The 18,706-nt window shown below is 43.1% G+C and overlaps 1 protein-coding gene across 4 annotated transcripts in view; it reads right to left on the bottom strand.

The window, feature by feature from the left end:
- Nucleotides 1–13,044, bottom strand: part of asap2a (ArfGAP with SH3 domain, ankyrin repeat and PH domain 2a) — a 60,937-nt gene extending 47,893 nt beyond the window's left edge. For 2 of the 4 annotated variants that reach the window (XM_040041675.1, XM_040041676.1), the window contains exon 1: nucleotides 12,470–13,044. In XM_040041675.1, coding sequence (XP_039897609.1) covers nucleotides 12,470–12,598 — 129 coding nt within the window. In that variant the 5' untranslated portion in view covers nucleotides 12,599–13,044. Of the gene's footprint in view, nucleotides 1–11,425; nucleotides 11,617–12,469 lie in introns of those variants that run through there. The other 2 variants (XM_040041677.1, XM_040041678.1) reach the window with 2 other exon arrangements.
- Nucleotides 13,045–18,706: the final 5,662 nt, after the last annotated feature.

Genomic DNA, 18,706 nt, shown 5'->3' with positions numbered 1-18,706 from the left:
CAGCTATGTGTTCTGCATCAGTATCAGCAAACAGCCTCTATGTTAGAAGTTATTTGTCAACTACTGCAAACTACACAGGGAAACACTGACATTCAGGCAACATTGATTTCAATGTGACCTCATTTCCCCGTGCAGGTTATAACAGTTGTGATGAATAAAAGAGTCCAGCTTTGTTCACATAAAGCAGGTTTGTGTTGCAGTAGGTTTACAATGCATATGCAAACTGGGTGCGCTGGTGGATGCGGCACTATCCCAGAATACATTTCACTACTCACATGCTCCCTCGTGTGCTGCAATTGGCTAGAGTCTTCTCATTCTTGTGGATATTACTTTGACATGTATCACCCCTCCTAAAACTGCTCCCCAAACAGGTTAATGGGACTCCCCCATGACAGATGCCTCCAGCTGGAAGAAAATGTGCCCTACCTAATTGCAAAACTAGCCCAGGATAAGCTCCAAGAGTGCACGATTCCCTCCCCACACATTGGGTCAATGACCTGGTGCCGGAGTGCGATCCGATGGGTCAGAGCTATTTTCAGTGGCACAATATTAAACAGCCAATTTTTATGTTCTGGCTGCTCAGCTGTCAATACTTTGCTCTCACAGACCGTTACCTCTAAACCTCTGGTTGACCTCTCTCATAACAACACTAAGTGACGAGTCCAAGGCTTACACGCACATTGGAACAGGCATCTCGCCTCCCAAGCACACAAGGTGTCCCCCGCTCAAGCACACCATCAATCAGCACAGAGTGGTCTGACAGGCCAGCAGGGTAATAAACCCACCAAACACACTCCTCTGACTCATTCTCACATGACCCATCAATCACTTTCACACATTTGCACTCCGATGCACTGCCCACATTTGAGCATAGCGCGACATTTTCTAAAAACTTGTTTGAAGCAGAAATGTATTCACAGTGCGAGGGGAACTCCGCAGTGTTGTAATATTTCATCAGCCCAGGCTCCGAGCTGAATCCACACACACAATAGGCCTCGTCGCCCGGCCTGGAGCTGCTTCACCAGCCAAATTTATGTGACATTTCTGCAATGTCAGCCGTTTTCTCCTCCCTGTTAGCAGTTCACAGTAAACTAACTAGAAGCGCACTTTTCTCCCATCTTGTGAAGGATCAGAGACCCAAACTGAATTCCACTGATAATCATCTTAAAGGCATGACATCAGCATCATCATCGTGGTGATTATAACAAAGCAGCATCTGCTGCAGCCGATCTGCGCAGACTAACGCAGGGTCACGGGGGTGACTGTCAGAGTGATCCATTCACTTGAGTTTGTACATTTCCTGAATTGCTGAGTATTATATGTCATGTTACTGATCGCCGCGAGCCCACAGCTGATAGATAATATCAGAGACAGAAGGAAAGAAGACACCGTAAAGCTGAATAATGCTGACGATGCTCAACTCCACTCCACTAAAGTTTACATTTAAATTATTTTAATATTTTTTTAAAGGGTTTTTTAAGAGGAGAAAAAAAAAAAAAAAAAAAAAAAAACAGCGGACAGATATCATTTCTGCTCGAACGGAGCACTCAAAGAATTTTTTTTAATACAACTTCACTCATTAACATTCATTCATACAAGCACTTTTTTCTATGCTTTTCCAATGCAAGTGCTTTCTATCCAACATTGATAACATTCATGCTCCAATGGATGCATCGGAAAGCAAATTGGGATTGCCATCTTGCACAAGGATATTTGGCATGCAGATCAACAACCTTCCAATTAGTAGGTGACCTGCTCTAAACTAAAACTTACTTCAAATCTGGTTTCAGACTGAAAAAAGTGACATTATATAAGGACAAAATAATTGTAACTGACAAAAGAACCTTTATATCTTGAGAAGAGAAACAAAACCCAAAACACAGTGAGGTAGAGAGAACACGAAGACCATGTGAGACAGCGGGGAGTGATAGACAACGCCAGCAAAAGTGGGTCCAGCTAACAGGGCTGTTTTATCGTAGCAGTTTCCACCTCTTTCTCCTCTGTCTGAAGAAGAAACACATTCCTGGATGATTGCATGCAGGAGTGACTGACAGACAAGACAGAGACCCAGCCCCATTGTTCCTGCCAGCTAACTATCTACTGATGACAGCATGTCTGCTTTGCAAGATGCCGTCCCTCTTTCCTCAGAGGCCCCATCAGCAGACAACAAACACGTTCGACTTTAAAGAAAGGCAATCCGAGAAATCTTCACACACTTCTCTGAAGCTCACACACACACACGCACATCTGCGCTCTGTCTGTGCGTCTTTATAAGTCGTCTTATAACCTTGCCTTACCCTTTAAGCTCCCCGCCGCCTGCGACAGGGACCCAAGGAAGCGTCTGCTTCATATAGTGGAAACCAGGGAGTAAGAAAGCAGCAGCCTAGGATTTGCTGCATGTGTTGGTACAGTAGCTCCACGGAAAAAACAACTACAACTAAAAGAGTGAGTTAATAGGACAGAAAAAGCCTAAGTTTTGATGTGAAGATCATTTGACTGCACTCAACATCACATTCATATTTATTTCCCCACTGCGAGGTGGTCAGCCCACACAGCAAAAACTGGAACAGGATCTCTTAATGAGACAGATCTAACTTCATATCTGAAACCGCAGATGAGCTGTGTAAAAGATTTCACAGGCCAAACAGCAACTGACTCACCGCGGTTAGCAGGTCGACCACTAGCGCTACATAACATCTATCATTAGGTGTACGAGGTTAACGCCCATCTATACACTGTGTGAGACTGCATCTAAAACTTTCCTTTTTTTGAGTCACCTGGGGGGGGAAAAAAAAAGTATACTTGGGCCCAAGAGAAACATAAATAAAACATTACATTTATATGCAGTCTTCTCTGAAACATTACAAAAAAGGGACAAGTCAGGTTTTCTGCAGGTGTGCTGTTGAAGCAGCTGCACAGTGCAAAGTACTGACCAGCCTTCGGGCTGCTGTCTGCACTTCCATATGTTTCACAGTGTAAACGCAGGAAGGGAAACTCGCTCTGTGTCTCAGCTCAAAACTCAGAACACTGAAGTAGACCTACTATGCTTTTCCTTATATCTTGTCATAAGTCTCCCTTCACAGTGGTTATTATTATTATATTAAACAAACACTGAGGTCACAACAGCCACAAGTAATCCCCTTGGAGAGCTTTTTAAACTCTTGGCTCTGTATGATGTTGTATGATGTGAAGCAACATGTTTAATGTGGCTTAATATGATCATCTCAGTCACAAAGGTGCGACACTGAGCGCAGAAGCCCGTCTCTCTTCCTGTTCAAACCTTTTGTTTGCGAGGAACAGGAGCTAAGAAAAAAGGCTCAACCCAACAGTGGATGAATTTAGTTGCATCGAGGCTCAAAGTAAATATAAGGGCTACTTTGAAATGTATAATGAGTATAATATGTCCCCAAACATGCAGACATTAAAACCAAGAGGCACGTCTCTGAGGAAGCTGTGCTCAAGCCATGCCGTTTTCTTATGTCTCTGCTTCTGATTTTCCACCCGAGACAGATTTTATCTATAATCTCGATTTTAAACCTCTTCAGCTGAGCTGCAGATGAATTCCCTCTTTAAAAGAGCTCCTTTAAAGACACTTTCAAGTGTTTCATTCACAACTTTTCTCTGTGCTGAGTGAGAAAAGTCAATATTTGGACAGAGGTGGGTTTCGTGGAGCGGACTGCTAACGGGCCATAGTTGCAGGCTTTCTGTTCCCTCGACTGCTGAGATGTGAGAAGTCAGTCTGCCCGAGGTCAGCATGGAAAACTCCACGCTGACATGAGCTCATTAACACAGAAATGCGTGCATTTTTGCATCTCTGGCGACAGAACTGATGAAGACTCCAGCACAAAGCTAAGCAGTGACTACATTTATTATGAGTCAACATCTTTTTCCAGGGAGCCTAATAATTCCAGCTTGAACTCACTTGGGAAGTTTCGGTTTCGTTTCTGTTTAAGTTTTCTCCCCAACTGCAAGTTTCTGAAAACATCTCATCCACCCACAAGTACTTTAGCACCGCGCACTCGCTGCTTTACAGCTCCTCGGTGAGCACTACAAAGACCGCTGCTGGACCTCAGCCTTGACTACCAGCTGCCAGAAATCACGCTGGGATGACAACATCAACTGCAGCGCTTTAAGTGGCAGAGAAAACAAACTTTCATGTTAAGTCCCGAGGCGTATTTCAGGGTGTTTAACATTTTACAAGGTGAGAGACCCCGATGCAAGTATGGTTTCCTTTTGGTTTCCCCAGACAGCTGCACTGCATCAAAGTGAAATGCATCCATAGCATCTGAGCAGCCCCAGCCCATCACTAACAGATTCAGGTCTGCATCACTGTATCCGCCACGCTCTGTGCATGACTTCAAATATAACATAAAAGATCTTAAAAATGAGGGTTAAATGAGCAGCAGGCTTAAGACCCCGATGGCGCCATGTATTTAAAACCTGCTAAAACGGTCTGCCTAACTTTGAGGGGGAGTATTTAATGAAGTTTATAAAAGTAGCAGGAGGCTGATAAAAGTTTGCAGGAGAGGATGGGGGGGGAAATAAGGACCAAATGTGCTGCACTTTGAGGAAGCAGTGGGGAAAAAACCCTCCTCTGACTTCACCTTAAAGTTTCTGTTTGGCTTCTTTTCACACGGACGTTTGTGCCAGCTTCACGGTGTCAGAGACTCCTGTGCCAGAGACCAACAGTTACAACAAGATGCCTGAGAGACAGAGGGGAAAATGACCTGTTTTCTCCTGGAAAACTCTGCTGTAAAAAAACTACAGAGACCACGATTGTGTTTGTGTGCCGTTGTTGGCTTGAGAGCGCACTTCAGACGTAGAGACGAGGATGACCTGTATTTCACACAACCCTCTCTGAACTCCGCCGGGAACTCAGAACTTGAAAAGAGCTCCGATTGACATGAACTCACTCCGCTCTACGAAACTCAGACAATCTGAAAAGTGTCAGACTCGGGCAATCTCTGCAGATAAAACATGCTTCAAAAATTGCAGGAAGTATCACTGTTTCCAGTGCTGCAGCAGACTCCCACAAATGAATTCTACAAATCTATTTTAGAGCATTTGCTTTGTGACTTATGCTAAACATTTAATTTATCACTGATATTATGAAAACTGCACAGTAGGAGGACAGATGTTGGATGTTGCAGAGCAGTACTACAACTGAAGGGTGGTGGTGCAGGTTCGACTGGAGGTTTCACACCTTCCAAACTACCGATGTGTAATTCCAACACCGTACAACTGATCTTAGGCCCCAAGCGAGTCAGAAGCAATCGAACTAAGATTGCCTTGAGAGCCTCTGAGGAGGCAACGCTAGAACAAACAAAGGAGAGGTCTGGGTCAGATCTCTGAGTGAAAGTGACAACAGGACAGCACAACTGTGAGGATTCACCCCTCCCACGGCGCCGTGGGCCTAAGCAACATGGAGTGGACGGGACTACAAATCAATAGCGGAGTTCATTAATGGAAGAGGTAGAGCCTGTGAGGGAACAAAAGCCATCAAAAGCAGCCGTCTCTGACAATCTGGGCCAGGACACTCTGATGGATGAGATGGGCTTTAATTTCCAGGCACCCCCAAGTGCCCCTGGTGTCTAACCCCCTAACCTCTGTTTAGGACAGAGAGAAGCCAGTTTGTCCTTTAACCTCAGTCCTTTTCACCATGCCGGACTCAGTTTCTGACTATTTTCACCCTGTCTCCTAATGAAACAGACTTATTAGGTCTAACAATGACTAACAGGCTGCAATAAAGGAAAATGAATTCGCTACCAAGTCCTGATGCGTTCACCCACAAGTCTAGACAGCACACAAAACTGAATAAAATCATATCACATCCTAACAGTCAAAGCCACGGAGGATAAAAGGCATCAATGCTTTGAAGTGACTGGGACAAGGCTGGGACGCTTGCCGCTAATGAGGTACATCATAGAGAGTCCTGGCCAGAGTCCATCTGAGGAGGATGATAACACAAACACTGCATTACCAGGCCCCAGACGCCTGACAGCCACCTCCTATTTGAAACCCTTGGGAATCATTGAGTTAGCAGTCCCACACAGATAATGAAAAGGGACTTTTACCACAGATATAGTCATAAAGTGAGAGTGTTTAATCACATGCAACATGTCTTTCCCCAGATATCAACTTTAAGTATTCCATCACCAGTACCTCAAGCAAGATTACTATAGAAAATAAACTAAAAGCTAAAAATTCAAGAGCTCATCCCAAGATTTGGCTTTGCTTCAACATACTTGGCCTATTCTGGTGCCTTAACTACAGTTAAGGCAAAGTCGAGGGACAACGGATAAAGAGTTAGAATGAAGGGAGGAGACAAGACTGCTGTGATCGTGCCAGAAATCCCATTTCAATTACTGAGAGCATCATTAAGCTTCTTTGGTGGGATACTGAAGACTGGCCGAGGTGGCTGGGGGTTTGGGTTGCTCACTTGGACCAGACGGCGCATTTAGGCCGTATGTGTAAGAGCTTATAGATCCAACTGTGTGGCTCTAAAGCTATTAGATGTGGATTGTCCCTGCACTGATAATCCTTCTGTCTGAAGGCTGTTAAAACTTTCCTCCAGGCCACCTGTTCCAATGGGGGTGCAGCTGCTGTCCCTGACCAGGTCACAGCCGTTAACACCAACCACGCCTGGGATGGGGCAGCAATCAGGACAGGAGAAGGCCACGCTCTCTTTAGGCCCGGGAGCTGCTGGAAAATCAACACAAGCCAGCAGAATGACATGTGTAAAATGAGTTAGGAGACCACATTTGTCTTTAGATGTTGACACATCCACCACAAATTGTTGCACTTTAGGTAAAACATGTCAACGCAAATAGTAGAAGAGAAGAATAAATGTTTTGTCCTGCTCCAACCGGTTATGCAGAACAGACTAGAAATTAAGAGATATCACCATGTGCTAACAGAGGATAGCGTCAAGTTAGAGCATGTACCCATAACAACTGGTGGCTTCAGATTAGGCTTAGAGGTGCTATAAAGAGATGAGAGGCTAAAGACTCAGAGCAGGCAGTAATCAGCTGCTGTTTTTTTAAACACACTGTTTTTTTTTTCATAAGCCACATCCCCATGTTGCACACCAGCATTAGAAAAGTTAGTAACAGTCTGTGAGAACCAGACTGCAGACTGGTATGGGCTGCAGAGCCAGCACCCGTGCATGCTGTGAATGCCATTTCCATTCCCAGAGATACTCACAAAATAATCTCACTACAAAATCAAGTGCAAATAATCCAGCAGGCTTTACAATGCATAGCTGGCATGCCAGAGTCATGGACCTCTGTTGGGTGAATTAATAGCCAGATGGATGAATAATGATGCTAGCCTTCAAGACCGAGTTACCCCCAACTGCCCTCAACGCCAGGAACAATCCATGAAAAGCTGACTTGGCTATAAATAACCGTTATTCATCTGCGAAAAATTAATAAACTTAACAATGAGATAGAGGCCGGAAGGAGAGGCCCACTGAGTGGGTGTATTAGAGGGCATGCAGTATTCTGCATCAGTCATTTACTATTGCCATTACATCAAGAAACTGATTTTTTTTAGCATTTCAATGAGCTTGAAGTCACTTAAAGCTTCAGACTGGACCTCTAGTTGCTCCTTGTCATGGTTCATTAAGTTTTCTGGCTCAGTAACCTGAGCCGTTTTCACAAAAGCACTGCAGCCCCGAGGCTCTTGAACAAATGGAAGTGCATGTAAAAATGCAAATTTTAAACCGCCTGATCGGACATCAGCAGATCTTTAACCTGTTGATTAATCTGCCTTGCATAAAATCTGTATGCACGCATGGGCAAATAGATATCTTTGGTGCTGCATCCTGCACGCGGTATTCTGACACGTCACTTACAATCGCATCGAGCCCAGTTGACAATGCCCTTGAAACTGCTGGTGCTACAGAAAAACACGTATTCCTCAACCAGATGGCAAGTGGTTTCTAGACATTGCCGGCTGTCACCAGGTGAAACTGGCTGCTGTAGCAAGTCAATTTAACTTTAATTACACAGCACCAAATCACAACAACAGCTTCACATTGTAAGCTAAAGACCTACAACAACCTCCTTGCAACTGGTCTCTAGTTCATCACCATGGTTGCCTGTAGACTGCATGAAAGATGGTGACTTGTAACAAACGCTTGTGATGCAAACCAGAATTAGAAATGTTGACTTTCAAAGTAAAAGTTGCACCTTTTGGAAAGTGCTGGTTGAAGCAGTAAGCAACCGTTACTTTGAAAGTGAACGGTCTCCACTTCTGGCTTGCATCGCAGTTTTACTGTAAACCAAAGTAAACACAATGTACAGTAAACAGCGAGTGTTTGCAGACAAGTTGGCACCTTCCATGAAAACTATTGTCAACCACCGCACCCAACTTGCAACTAAAGCAATCACGGGAAGGTTTTTGGTGCAGTACCATCTACTGAACTTTGCAGCCAATTTCACTCCAGCGACCGCCAGAAACCTCAACAGGTTAAAGAATATCAAGTTCTCCCAAGCACTCTGTGGTCAACAGTGAGATCACTTAACACTCTCTTGGTCTGTGTGAGCAGGGCTTTAGCAGTCAATTTCACAGTGAGTGCCAGCTACCAGTCACAAACAGCCAGGAGATAAACATTTTTCCCTGGAAATACACATTTTCCCTAGCAGCTAGAGGTTGCTGACTCATCTCTAGTCTTGTTTAACTGAGGCCTTACCTAAACCATGCACTTAGAGCAAGCTGTAAGGTGTCTTTTTGTCAAATGTTGAAACACTTGCATGATAAGTGGCCTTTCATAAATACTTTATGCTACTTTACATGAAGTAATCGTCTTCCTTTGTTGTGTGTGTGTGTGTGTATTGTGGTGGACAATGGTTTACATGATCCTTAAAAGAAAAAAGAAAAGAAAACACACACACAAAAGCAACACACATATCATATAACTATACAACAACAGAAAGACAAATATACTGAGGTCGAGGAACAAGTTAGGGATACTTTTACATACGAAGCTACACTGGGGAGGCAAGCACTCTAACTGTCAAACAACTTTAAATGAGAAAGCAGCTGTAATGTCATAACGGATATTGTGTGTCTGCCTGCAAAGGGTTGATCAAAGGGCTGAGAACACAAAAGCTTGTCTTGAATATCAAGTAGTGACGGCTGTTTTACAGCCCCAGACGCTGCTGCTCAGCAGTCTAAAGTATGACTAACATCTCTTTCATACCGTTAGCCAACGGTTTGAGAGGACTGTTGATGTTACACATCGCGAACCCAGTAAGTGACCCACTTTACCACAGAATGAATGTACTAGTAATTCTTTAACCTCCTCTGTGAGCTTCAAGCGCAACATAGTGACAGTACACGAAACTACCAGGTACTGCTGCCAAAGATAGAAGTGAAAGCACGTGAGATTCGTTCCTGGAGGCAACTCTATTGATTGCAGCTGTTTTAGGTGTCTGTCTGCCAGGCAGCCTTTAGTAACTGAAAGAGGAAAAAAAAAAAAAAAAAAAAGGTGCAAAAACAGACCTGAGACGACTACAATGTGTGCCAATTTCTGACTTCAGCGAAACATACTCATGAGTTTCTCCTCGAGTGAGCCTTGAGTGCATGACTCTTCAGCGTGATCAATAGACAGGGATCAGATCATCCCTCAGGGCAAGTCCTGCTTTCCACTTGAGCTCATGGTTTTTCCTGATATGCACAGTCTGTGTTATATTTGGTTGATTCATTAAAAAAAAATAAACAAAAAGAACCTGACAGCTGACATAATAACGATTGCCTCAGTGTCATATTTTTAAATAAGGAATGAGAAAAAACGATTACACACTATTACGAATAAAGAAAAACAGATCCTACATCTCGACTGCTGAAAAGTGTGCCCAGAGCAAAGTCAGCACAAGTGTTTTACATGAGCACAGAGGGGGGCCATGACACAAAGCCCAATATCCTCTTACTGGATAAACAGCTTTTTATTGTTGTGGTTTTTACAAACGAGCACCCACATGCGCACAAGCTCTCTGAATGGCCTCCTAATAGCCAGCACTTTAAAGCTACTAGCCTAATTAAGATTCTGTCAGATGCAATTAAGTTTGGAAAGAAATAATTACACAACAATGTGCACCCGTTTACATAAACTCTCAGAGCGGTGCAGTCTCCGCTTTGGTTAACATGTTTAAAGCTTTTCTATAAACAGCCAGAAACGAAGATCAGAGTCTTTAAAGAAGTTGAGACTGTAAGCCCATCAGGTACTTTACAACACGCTTCATTAGGAAAACGGATTATTGGATGCAACCTTCCAAAGAGGTGAGGCGTCCAGGTTTATAAGCAGTTTGCATCTCCAAAACAGTACAGGATAAAGCAGATAAACCTCCTGTATTTTCCCAAACAGCAAACAGGACTGTTTTAACACTAGTAATCATTCCTTTCTACTAATAAATAACCCATTGCTAAGTTATAATGGGGGGCAAGCTCCTAAAGCAGTGGAACAGGAGATACCACGATACACTACAGCACCATAAAATGCATTTTTTGTGCAAATGATAGCAGTGTGGTCATTTTATAAAAAACACATTTTTAGTGGAGAAGCTCTACTTGTCGAGTGGAGCTTGTACAGGGAAACAAAGCTCACAAGTGTCACCTGAAATCATATACCAACACACTGTAGCATCACAGAGTACACTGCTGCTCTGTCCTCGACTGTCAGCTGAAGGGTAAAAGCAAAGAAATGAGCACTTGTACAGCAAACAGAAAGGCCAGAATCAGCACAAGGTTCGACGATCGGTATAATGCTGAAAACAGCAGTATAAAATCTTCATCCGGCATTCATGACTAGACAGTATGCAGGTGTATTATTATACTCGAGGTTAAATGCGTGAAATACGCTGTCCATTTGACTGCTAGTCAGTTTTTTCCAAGATGAGCCACCAGGAAGATGCGCACCACTAACAGGTGCTCGTGCACGCATGTGTATGTAAATGTGTTTATGTTTGCGTACATGCGCTTGAAATTCCAGGCAGGCCTGCAGACAATGAGAGGAAGTGTTCCCCTTCCACTGCAGCGTTTAATTGGTCAAACAGACCAAAGTGAGCGAGCTCCGCTAGGCCCAACAATAAGGCCCTGTGTTCCCTGAGCCTCAGCTTTGGGCAGGTCAATGTGAAACAACAACAACACGCCACTCTGTGCGCCTCTCCAGCGGCAGCAGCACTCTAAAACAAAGCTGCTGAATTAGTCTCTCAACCCAACAATTCAAGCTCACAAAGCCACCAATTACAGCGGACCTGCTATTTAAGAAGAGAAAAAACACTTTTATGTTTACTTCTACGGGAAAAGACATTCGAGCAGTGCTGAAAATCCTTCCCAACTGGAGATTAGTGGCTATTTTTAAAAAAAAAAAATGAGCAGCAGCAAAATAAATAAATAAATAAATGAAAAGGTTGAGGCAAACCATGTGCAGAATGGTGGCTGATGCCAAGGAGAAGCACCTGTCAGCTAGAGCAGGTGTGTGACCGTCTGCCTGGCTCAGTCCTCCATGCACGCACACACACACACATATACACAGGTTAAAAATGAAGCCACAACCCTCATCAAGGTGTGGAGGATCAGGAAGCTTAAGCTGACACTGAGCCCATATGTGGATTATCTAAGCCACCAGATTCCCTCATCTTGTCATTTTTATTTATTTATTTTTTTAAATAAAAAGGTGTTGGATGGGAAAAATGACTGCACCAGTTCCAAAACTTTTTTTTCCTTAATGACACCAGAATTAAACCCCCCATTCCCTCCACATGCCACCCAACGGCAAACAAAGCAGCGACACACTAACACACATAACAAACGGAGCTACTCATGTGGGAAATTCTATTTTTACCAGGAGGCAGGGCGAGGCTCTGCCATTACAGTACACAAAGTAGGGAAACTACAACAAGAGAGGGAGGGAGGCAGCAGAGGGCTGTCAGGAAACAAAGCGGAAGTGTCCTTCCTCCTGATGACCTGCAAGTTAAAGGAGAACACAAAGTGCTCTCTGTGCAGGAACAGTGAAAAGTCGTGTATATTTGACTGATTTCTTTCTTTTTTTAATCCTCTCACAGCCCCTAATTTACCTCATTCATTTACTCAGTACATGAGACATCTATTGCATGTATAGTCCTCTTAGAAAAGAGAACCCCTCCTCTGTTATACATTTTTAGATTCCTTCCATTTTGGGGAATCGGGGGTTTACGGATAGATATGTTGTAAATGCTGTGCAAACCTGTGAGGACTGATCTCTAATTGGACATTAAAATTAAACTGAATTACAACCAGAGCACATTGTAGACGCAAAACAGTAAAAAAACCTCTAATTAATGATGTCTGAGTTTGCCAAAGCGTGAATATAAAGGTTAAGGGATGTGTAAGTGAGTGGTAACCGTTTACGTCACTACCTGCCAATACTGGAAAATCTGAATATAACTCATTTATGTTTGCAAAACAAGGGGCTACCATCACTCACCTCCTCCAGGGAAGCCACTGTATTCCTACACTGGGACATCCTGGTGGTGAAGTTAGAGGCGGTCGGCGATTTGTAATCTTCATTGGTCTCTGCCACAAACTCTGCAACTGTGATTTGGTCCGGCATCATTAATCCCTTCTTGCTGATAAGAACGAGCCCCTTTTTCTTAACCCCCTTCTCGTCTGCGCACTTCTAGGACTGAAAAGTTCAGAGGAGCAGTAGCAGCAGTGGTGTGTGTGAAGGTCCCTGCGGGTAGTAAACCATCTCTGTTTGTGTTATTCCCTTGTTTGCTCCCTACACAATCCAGCGCAGCAGTGCTGCACGTTGCCGCTCTCACCGCGCCGTGCTTTACAAGGTGATGGATAAGGTTAAATCCCTCCTGCCTTTTTATCCCGCTACTCCATTCAGTTTAACGGCCAGCCGGGTGGTCACAGGGGAAAGAAAAGCTTCCTCGGCAGATCCCGCTGTCCTCTCTCGGTGTCCCGAAAACCTGCAGCGGAGCAGAGGTAACTTCTCCTTCCTCCAAGCCCCGGGAAACAACAACCAGGCGTTTCAACGGGAGCGCAAGGAACTGACAAAGGTAGAGGAGGGGATTCAATGAACCCGCACCAGCCAATGGGGACACGCCGCGTTCAGTGCTGCTTGTAAATTATAGCACCGCAGTAGGAAGGTGATTTCTGTGATATATATGGACACTGTAGTGAGTGTGGGGGCTTCAGTTTTCACGTTGATATGAACCTTTACATTTGATAAAAGTAATACAAACTGTGATTTCAATCAAAAAAATACTGTAGGTCTTTTGTAAAAAATGGATACAGAAACTTTAATAAAAATATCTGAGGGAAAAAAAAATACTGTAGGGCACACAAACAGTATTGTGTATTTGTTAGGCTAGCTGTACTCAGTCCACATATGACTCTGATGCCTTTATGGTAATTTTATACATGCCACTTTTAAATCTTGCAGGAAAACATAACATAACATATAAGTTAATGTAGAACATCACTGATATTGCACAAATTAGTGCCTGAGGACATCACCAAAGGGCTGCAAAGTGGCAAAACACCCTACCAATAATACTACATGCGGGGTTTTTAGCCTATAATCAAAAGTGGCATAAAGGGTTAAGTAAGAATATGTGTATTAAATGCACAATAGAATATAACATACATGTCATGTGTTAAATTAGCTAAACTCAGTGCACTGTCCGCGTTCCACGAGTCAGTTTTTGCGCCTACCGAAATATTTCCTACAGACCTTTAAAGCATCACTTTGAGTGTACAGTCGCTTGCTGGTTCTTTTTTTAAGGTGGAGAGAGGAGAAGCAGCCGGGTGTAACAAATTGGCGGCACTATCATAATCCAAATGCGGTTCAGAGTGTCATTTTTGCAGGTCTGTATTTCTGTAATGCTCATAAAGCAATGCAGTTCTTATTCTGTACAAACACAGTTACTTTTAAAGGAATGATCATCACTAAAGATAATCTCTGAATCCAATTATATGCGGCTAAACACCTAAACAGCAGGAGCACATTAACATTTTATTTTGTGTAACAGTGGGTTGCTGTTCAGATGTTGCCTGTGATTTCAAACAGAGCCTAAAATACTCCAGCAGTAGCTAAAGCATGTACAGTATTCATTCAAGGAGCCCGCTCATCATGGCTCAGTGAATCAGAGAATAAAGACTTAAAATAACTGGATTGAATGTGATTGTTTGGATTATGCTGATGCTTAAAGGTGAGCATCGTTAATGTGACTGTGCTGCATGAGAAGATTAAATGGAAAATACCCATTTTTGATCTCCTGTTCTCTCGATAGTGTCACAGCTCCTACCACATCTTTGATAAAGAAAGGAAAAAGTTCCAGATTTATGTTTGAAGAGGACCAGCATCAGTGCAAGGAGGGAAATCTGATGGTGTGCTTTCTATCATCTTTTTATCTGCCTACACTTCAGAGTTTGTTTAGTATATGTTTGTTTTGCCCATGGAGCATGGGTATTTTAAGTTACAGGCAAGAATAAAAATGAAAAAAAAAAAAGTTGGATCTACTGAAATACAGTTCAGAAAATAAAATATTCTATCATTAGGCACAGTCTAAAACTGTGAAGAGTTACTCTCATGCCGGAATTTCTGTCAACAGGAGCTTGAAAAAACAACAGCCTTTGCTCCCAGAGTGCTTGCATTTCTCCTGGGCTTTGGGATGATGTTTCCCAGCTCATTCAGCCCTGGCAGGACAGCTACTGGTATAAATAGTCTAGAGGCGGCAGAGGCAAAACCCTGGGCAGCCTTTAAATCACAAAATAGGCACTGTTCACACATTCTTTCAGTGCTGCAGCGTCTCCTGGCAAACTGCTAAATGAAGAGCCCGAGACCCAGGCTGACCCTGACCGGGCTAGCTGGCCTCGACTCCCTTATGAAATGAATACATGCACTTCCAGGGAACATCTGCTATCCAGAGACAGAGCCGCTCTGTCAGTGAGGTCAGCAGAACCAAACAACATCAGCCCTCCTCTTCACCGCGGACTTAATATTTTCAGTTGCATCTGCCTTAAACAGAGAGTGCTACGTCTCTTTCTGAAGTACTGCAATGAGAAGCAGGTGTATAGGGTCATCTGGAAGATATGGCTTGGAAACATAATAAAAAGCAGCATGTTTTATATTTTATGGGACCTGAAGAAGAACACGCAGGCTTATCAGTGAGGAAATATGAAATCCTGTTCAAATACACCAGTTTAAATTGCTTAAATAATCAACGGTCCACTTTTACTGTATTGTATAATCATCCATGTTTCCATTTTACAGTCAAGCTCTATTTGTTTAAAGCCCAAACGGAAAAGGGGTGTCATAGCAAAAAGCCGTCAGCTGCGTTATTAATCTGGACAGAAGCTTCATTCAGCAGCTCAACGCAGAGCTTGTTCGCATGCAAGAAACTTCCAGCCCTGAGTAACAAGTCAGAATTGTAGCTGTTGGATCTTCAAATGATTTACTGAGAAAGCGAACTGAAAATGTCCACGTTAATCACTGAATTGTTGTGAAATGCGTTATTTTCGCTTTCCTTCGGAACCAAAGTTCATTTAGTCGTAAAAAACTGAAACCAAACACAACCAGACAGCTGCAGACAGAACAATAGCCAAAGCAGATGTCATACTGTACACAGAGACCTTCTTGGAAATGATGTTTGTAATTTGTATCCTGCACAGAAAGGCACAGGGCGTGTCAGTGAGCCAGTTCTTTGGTCAAAATGAGCCACAAATATCCAACAAAGTTCGACTGATTTGGTATTTCAGCGTTAGTGGGAACAAGGCAACATGTCAGACTGCAGTAATGAAGGGCACTGAGGCTCCAGTGGGAGTCACTTTTTCCTAATTGGACTGCCATGACATCATGATTGTGTAGCAGGTGGGATAGGCTCACAATCCAGCTTGGAATGAATGACTTCTTTGTTTCAAATAATCTGCAGGCTAATTAAAACCATTCTGCACCTGAAACTTTTCCACACACGAGCGAATAAAACAGAATATTCCACGCTAAGGGGAACTTATGTACCGCGTCATTGACTGCAGATTAGATTAAAGACGAGCTTGTTATACGAACGAAGCAGCTGCAGATAGGCAAGATCGGATCAGACAGTGCCTGCTGAACTTGAGCGGTGGCCTCACATACTTGGACTCTGTAATGGGAGGAGATGAACAGATGAAGGGAGGGCAAGGGCAAAGGAACAAGAGGTGAGAGAGCAGCAGTAGGGGGCCCATCGGTCCACAGACTCGGCCTTTCCTTACAGATTCTCTGAGATTTTCTGACAAATTAACAAATTCTGGAGCATTACTGTCTTCGTGAATGGCGAGTCTGCACAGAGATGATGCTTGCATCACATGCAGATTACACTGAAGCGCATACACAAAATTCAGAGGCGTTTTACTCCAGCTGTAACTCACTCTTGCTTCGCTCCTGCTAGGTTGAAGTCATATTTTTACTCAATCTGTGTGCATATCTTTTAAAGTAAAGCCAACTTTTCAAATTTTACAGTGCACAACACACTCAAAATTGATTGTAAACTATTTAGTAGAGCTCAGTGGTGGTACTTAACAAAGAAAGATCACAGTCATGCATCTTTATTTTCATCTTATGTCTTCAGGTCAGCTGAAAACCTCACCAGGGTCAAAGATCAGTATTAGCAGCAATTACATGTGGTTCAATCAATAACAGAAATCATTTAACTGGTGGGGATTGGTCCAGTATGGCTGACTGCAATATATAAACCCTATACTGAAATGTTACTTCATAACACACAAAAAAGGTCACGGGATCGATAAGTAATTCCAATCTTGAGCACTGGGTTTTCCATTAATATCCAAATCTGAGCACATTCATGCACTCCACACAGAGGAATGACCTGGTTTTAACCTTGCCACCCTGAAGGACATCCAAGAAATCATGTTCTCTCGAATAATTGCATGACATTTTTAGTCAACCCCCACCACGCGCATCCATCTGAGTGATGATCGAAAAGAGCTCGGGCTTTGCAGCTGCTTCACTGTCATCATTAGGAGCGAGAGGCTTTTACAGTAATTATGAGTCCTCTTAGGATTTGGCTCTGTGAGCCTGAGTATATCAAGTGTCCCCGTGCTTCATTATATCCTGTCAACCAGTCACCATCTCTAGGTTTCCTAGGTAGAGCAGCTTGGTAGTTCAGTTCAAGCCGCCACAAGCATCTCTGGGAAAAGAAGACGAACCACAAGTTGCTCTTGATGGAAAGCAAATAGGTGAATAAGAATCAGATTGTAAAGCACCGTTTAGAAAGATCTCCATTCAGAGTGAAAGCACACTTTGTCATGTTTCATTGTGTAGGAGACTATTCTGTTCAGTGTCCCCTGGGGCAACATGAGACTTCTGAATTAATAAAAGGTCAGTGGCGGTGCATATTACTCTTCTCCTCTAATCCCCAACACGTACCACAGGATATTAGCTGTTAAACTATGTGACAAAACACACACACAAAAGTGATAATGATCTCTGAACGATCTCAGCAGTTCAATCCTCGTATCTCTGGGTTGAAAACATGCAGATGGGCACACAGGCTGCTGTGTACTAAGAAGACCTCATGCCTGTCGAGGAAACATAATATCCGTGCTGTGTGGACTCTCCTTGTGATCAATGCAGATATTTAGATTTATTTATTTATTTATTTTAAATATCTACAATTAAAAATGAACCCCTCCTCTGATGCTACACTAAACAGATTCATTACCAGCTATTGATCAGTATAAGTGGATAAAATAGTTTAAGGTGGTAATCATTATTAGGCTGCAGACATGACAGTTGCATTCTTTGCCACCAACTCAAGCACGCTTAGTATGTTGTTATTGTCTCCATCCATCTACCAAGGGGAGGTTAGGCTAACAGGGCCTTGAACTACATGTCACTGTTTCATCCACACTAATTCCATTGAAATTAAAACAGGGTAAACTTGGCTTTAGATTCTCTCTAAATCTGCTACTCTTCTGCACCTTGAAACCAAATGAACCTCCCAGAAAATCCTGCAAGCCCCCCTAAGTGACAAGTGGCATGGTGCAAATTCCCAAGCTGCATTGATACAATAACGGATAAGGTGAGAGCATCTGAGGCATTTAAAGAAGTTGCACTGTAGATCCTATTGATGGATTCACAGCAGGGAGGGTAGATGCAATTCATTCCACAATCCTGAAAATGCCGGGTCAGTTCAAAGTGCATTAGGAGTGGATGCTACAGTTATGGTGTATCACAGAAAGAATAAAGCGAAGTGAACCTGCAAGTATCCCCTTGGGAAGGCTAATGAAAGGCCAGTGAGTTCATTCCATGCAACACAATGATTCTGTCGGTCCTGATCAGAAATTGTTCACAAAGCGGAGCCTAAACAGCAGTCGTCTTCATCCATTTTCCCGACTAGATGGAATTATTTATCCATATGGAAAATGTCATCATAGAAGAAGCTGTCCTGCATAATGCAACAGCAGCAGGTGAAAAGACAGGAAGTGCAGCGGAATGACAATGCGAGGAGGAAACAGAAGCGTGATCTCTTTTCTGGATCGGATCAATACTCGAGTCCACTGGGATTTTTTTATATCCACCACAATTTGGTTATTAAACGTATCCACGATGAATCACCGTGAGGTTAGTCTAAATAAGACGTTTGGTGATTGACATTAGCTGATTCTCTGTGATTCATTATCTTCTTGGTTTATTGATTTTCTTGCCAAAAGT

This window comes from Simochromis diagramma, unplaced genomic scaffold (assembly GCF_900408965.1).
Source record: "Simochromis diagramma unplaced genomic scaffold, fSimDia1.1 OVJJ01000304.1, whole genome shotgun sequence".
Classification (NCBI taxonomy): domain Eukaryota; kingdom Metazoa; phylum Chordata; class Actinopteri; order Cichliformes; family Cichlidae; genus Simochromis; species Simochromis diagramma.
This window is presented reverse-complemented; position numbering and strand designations above follow the sequence as displayed.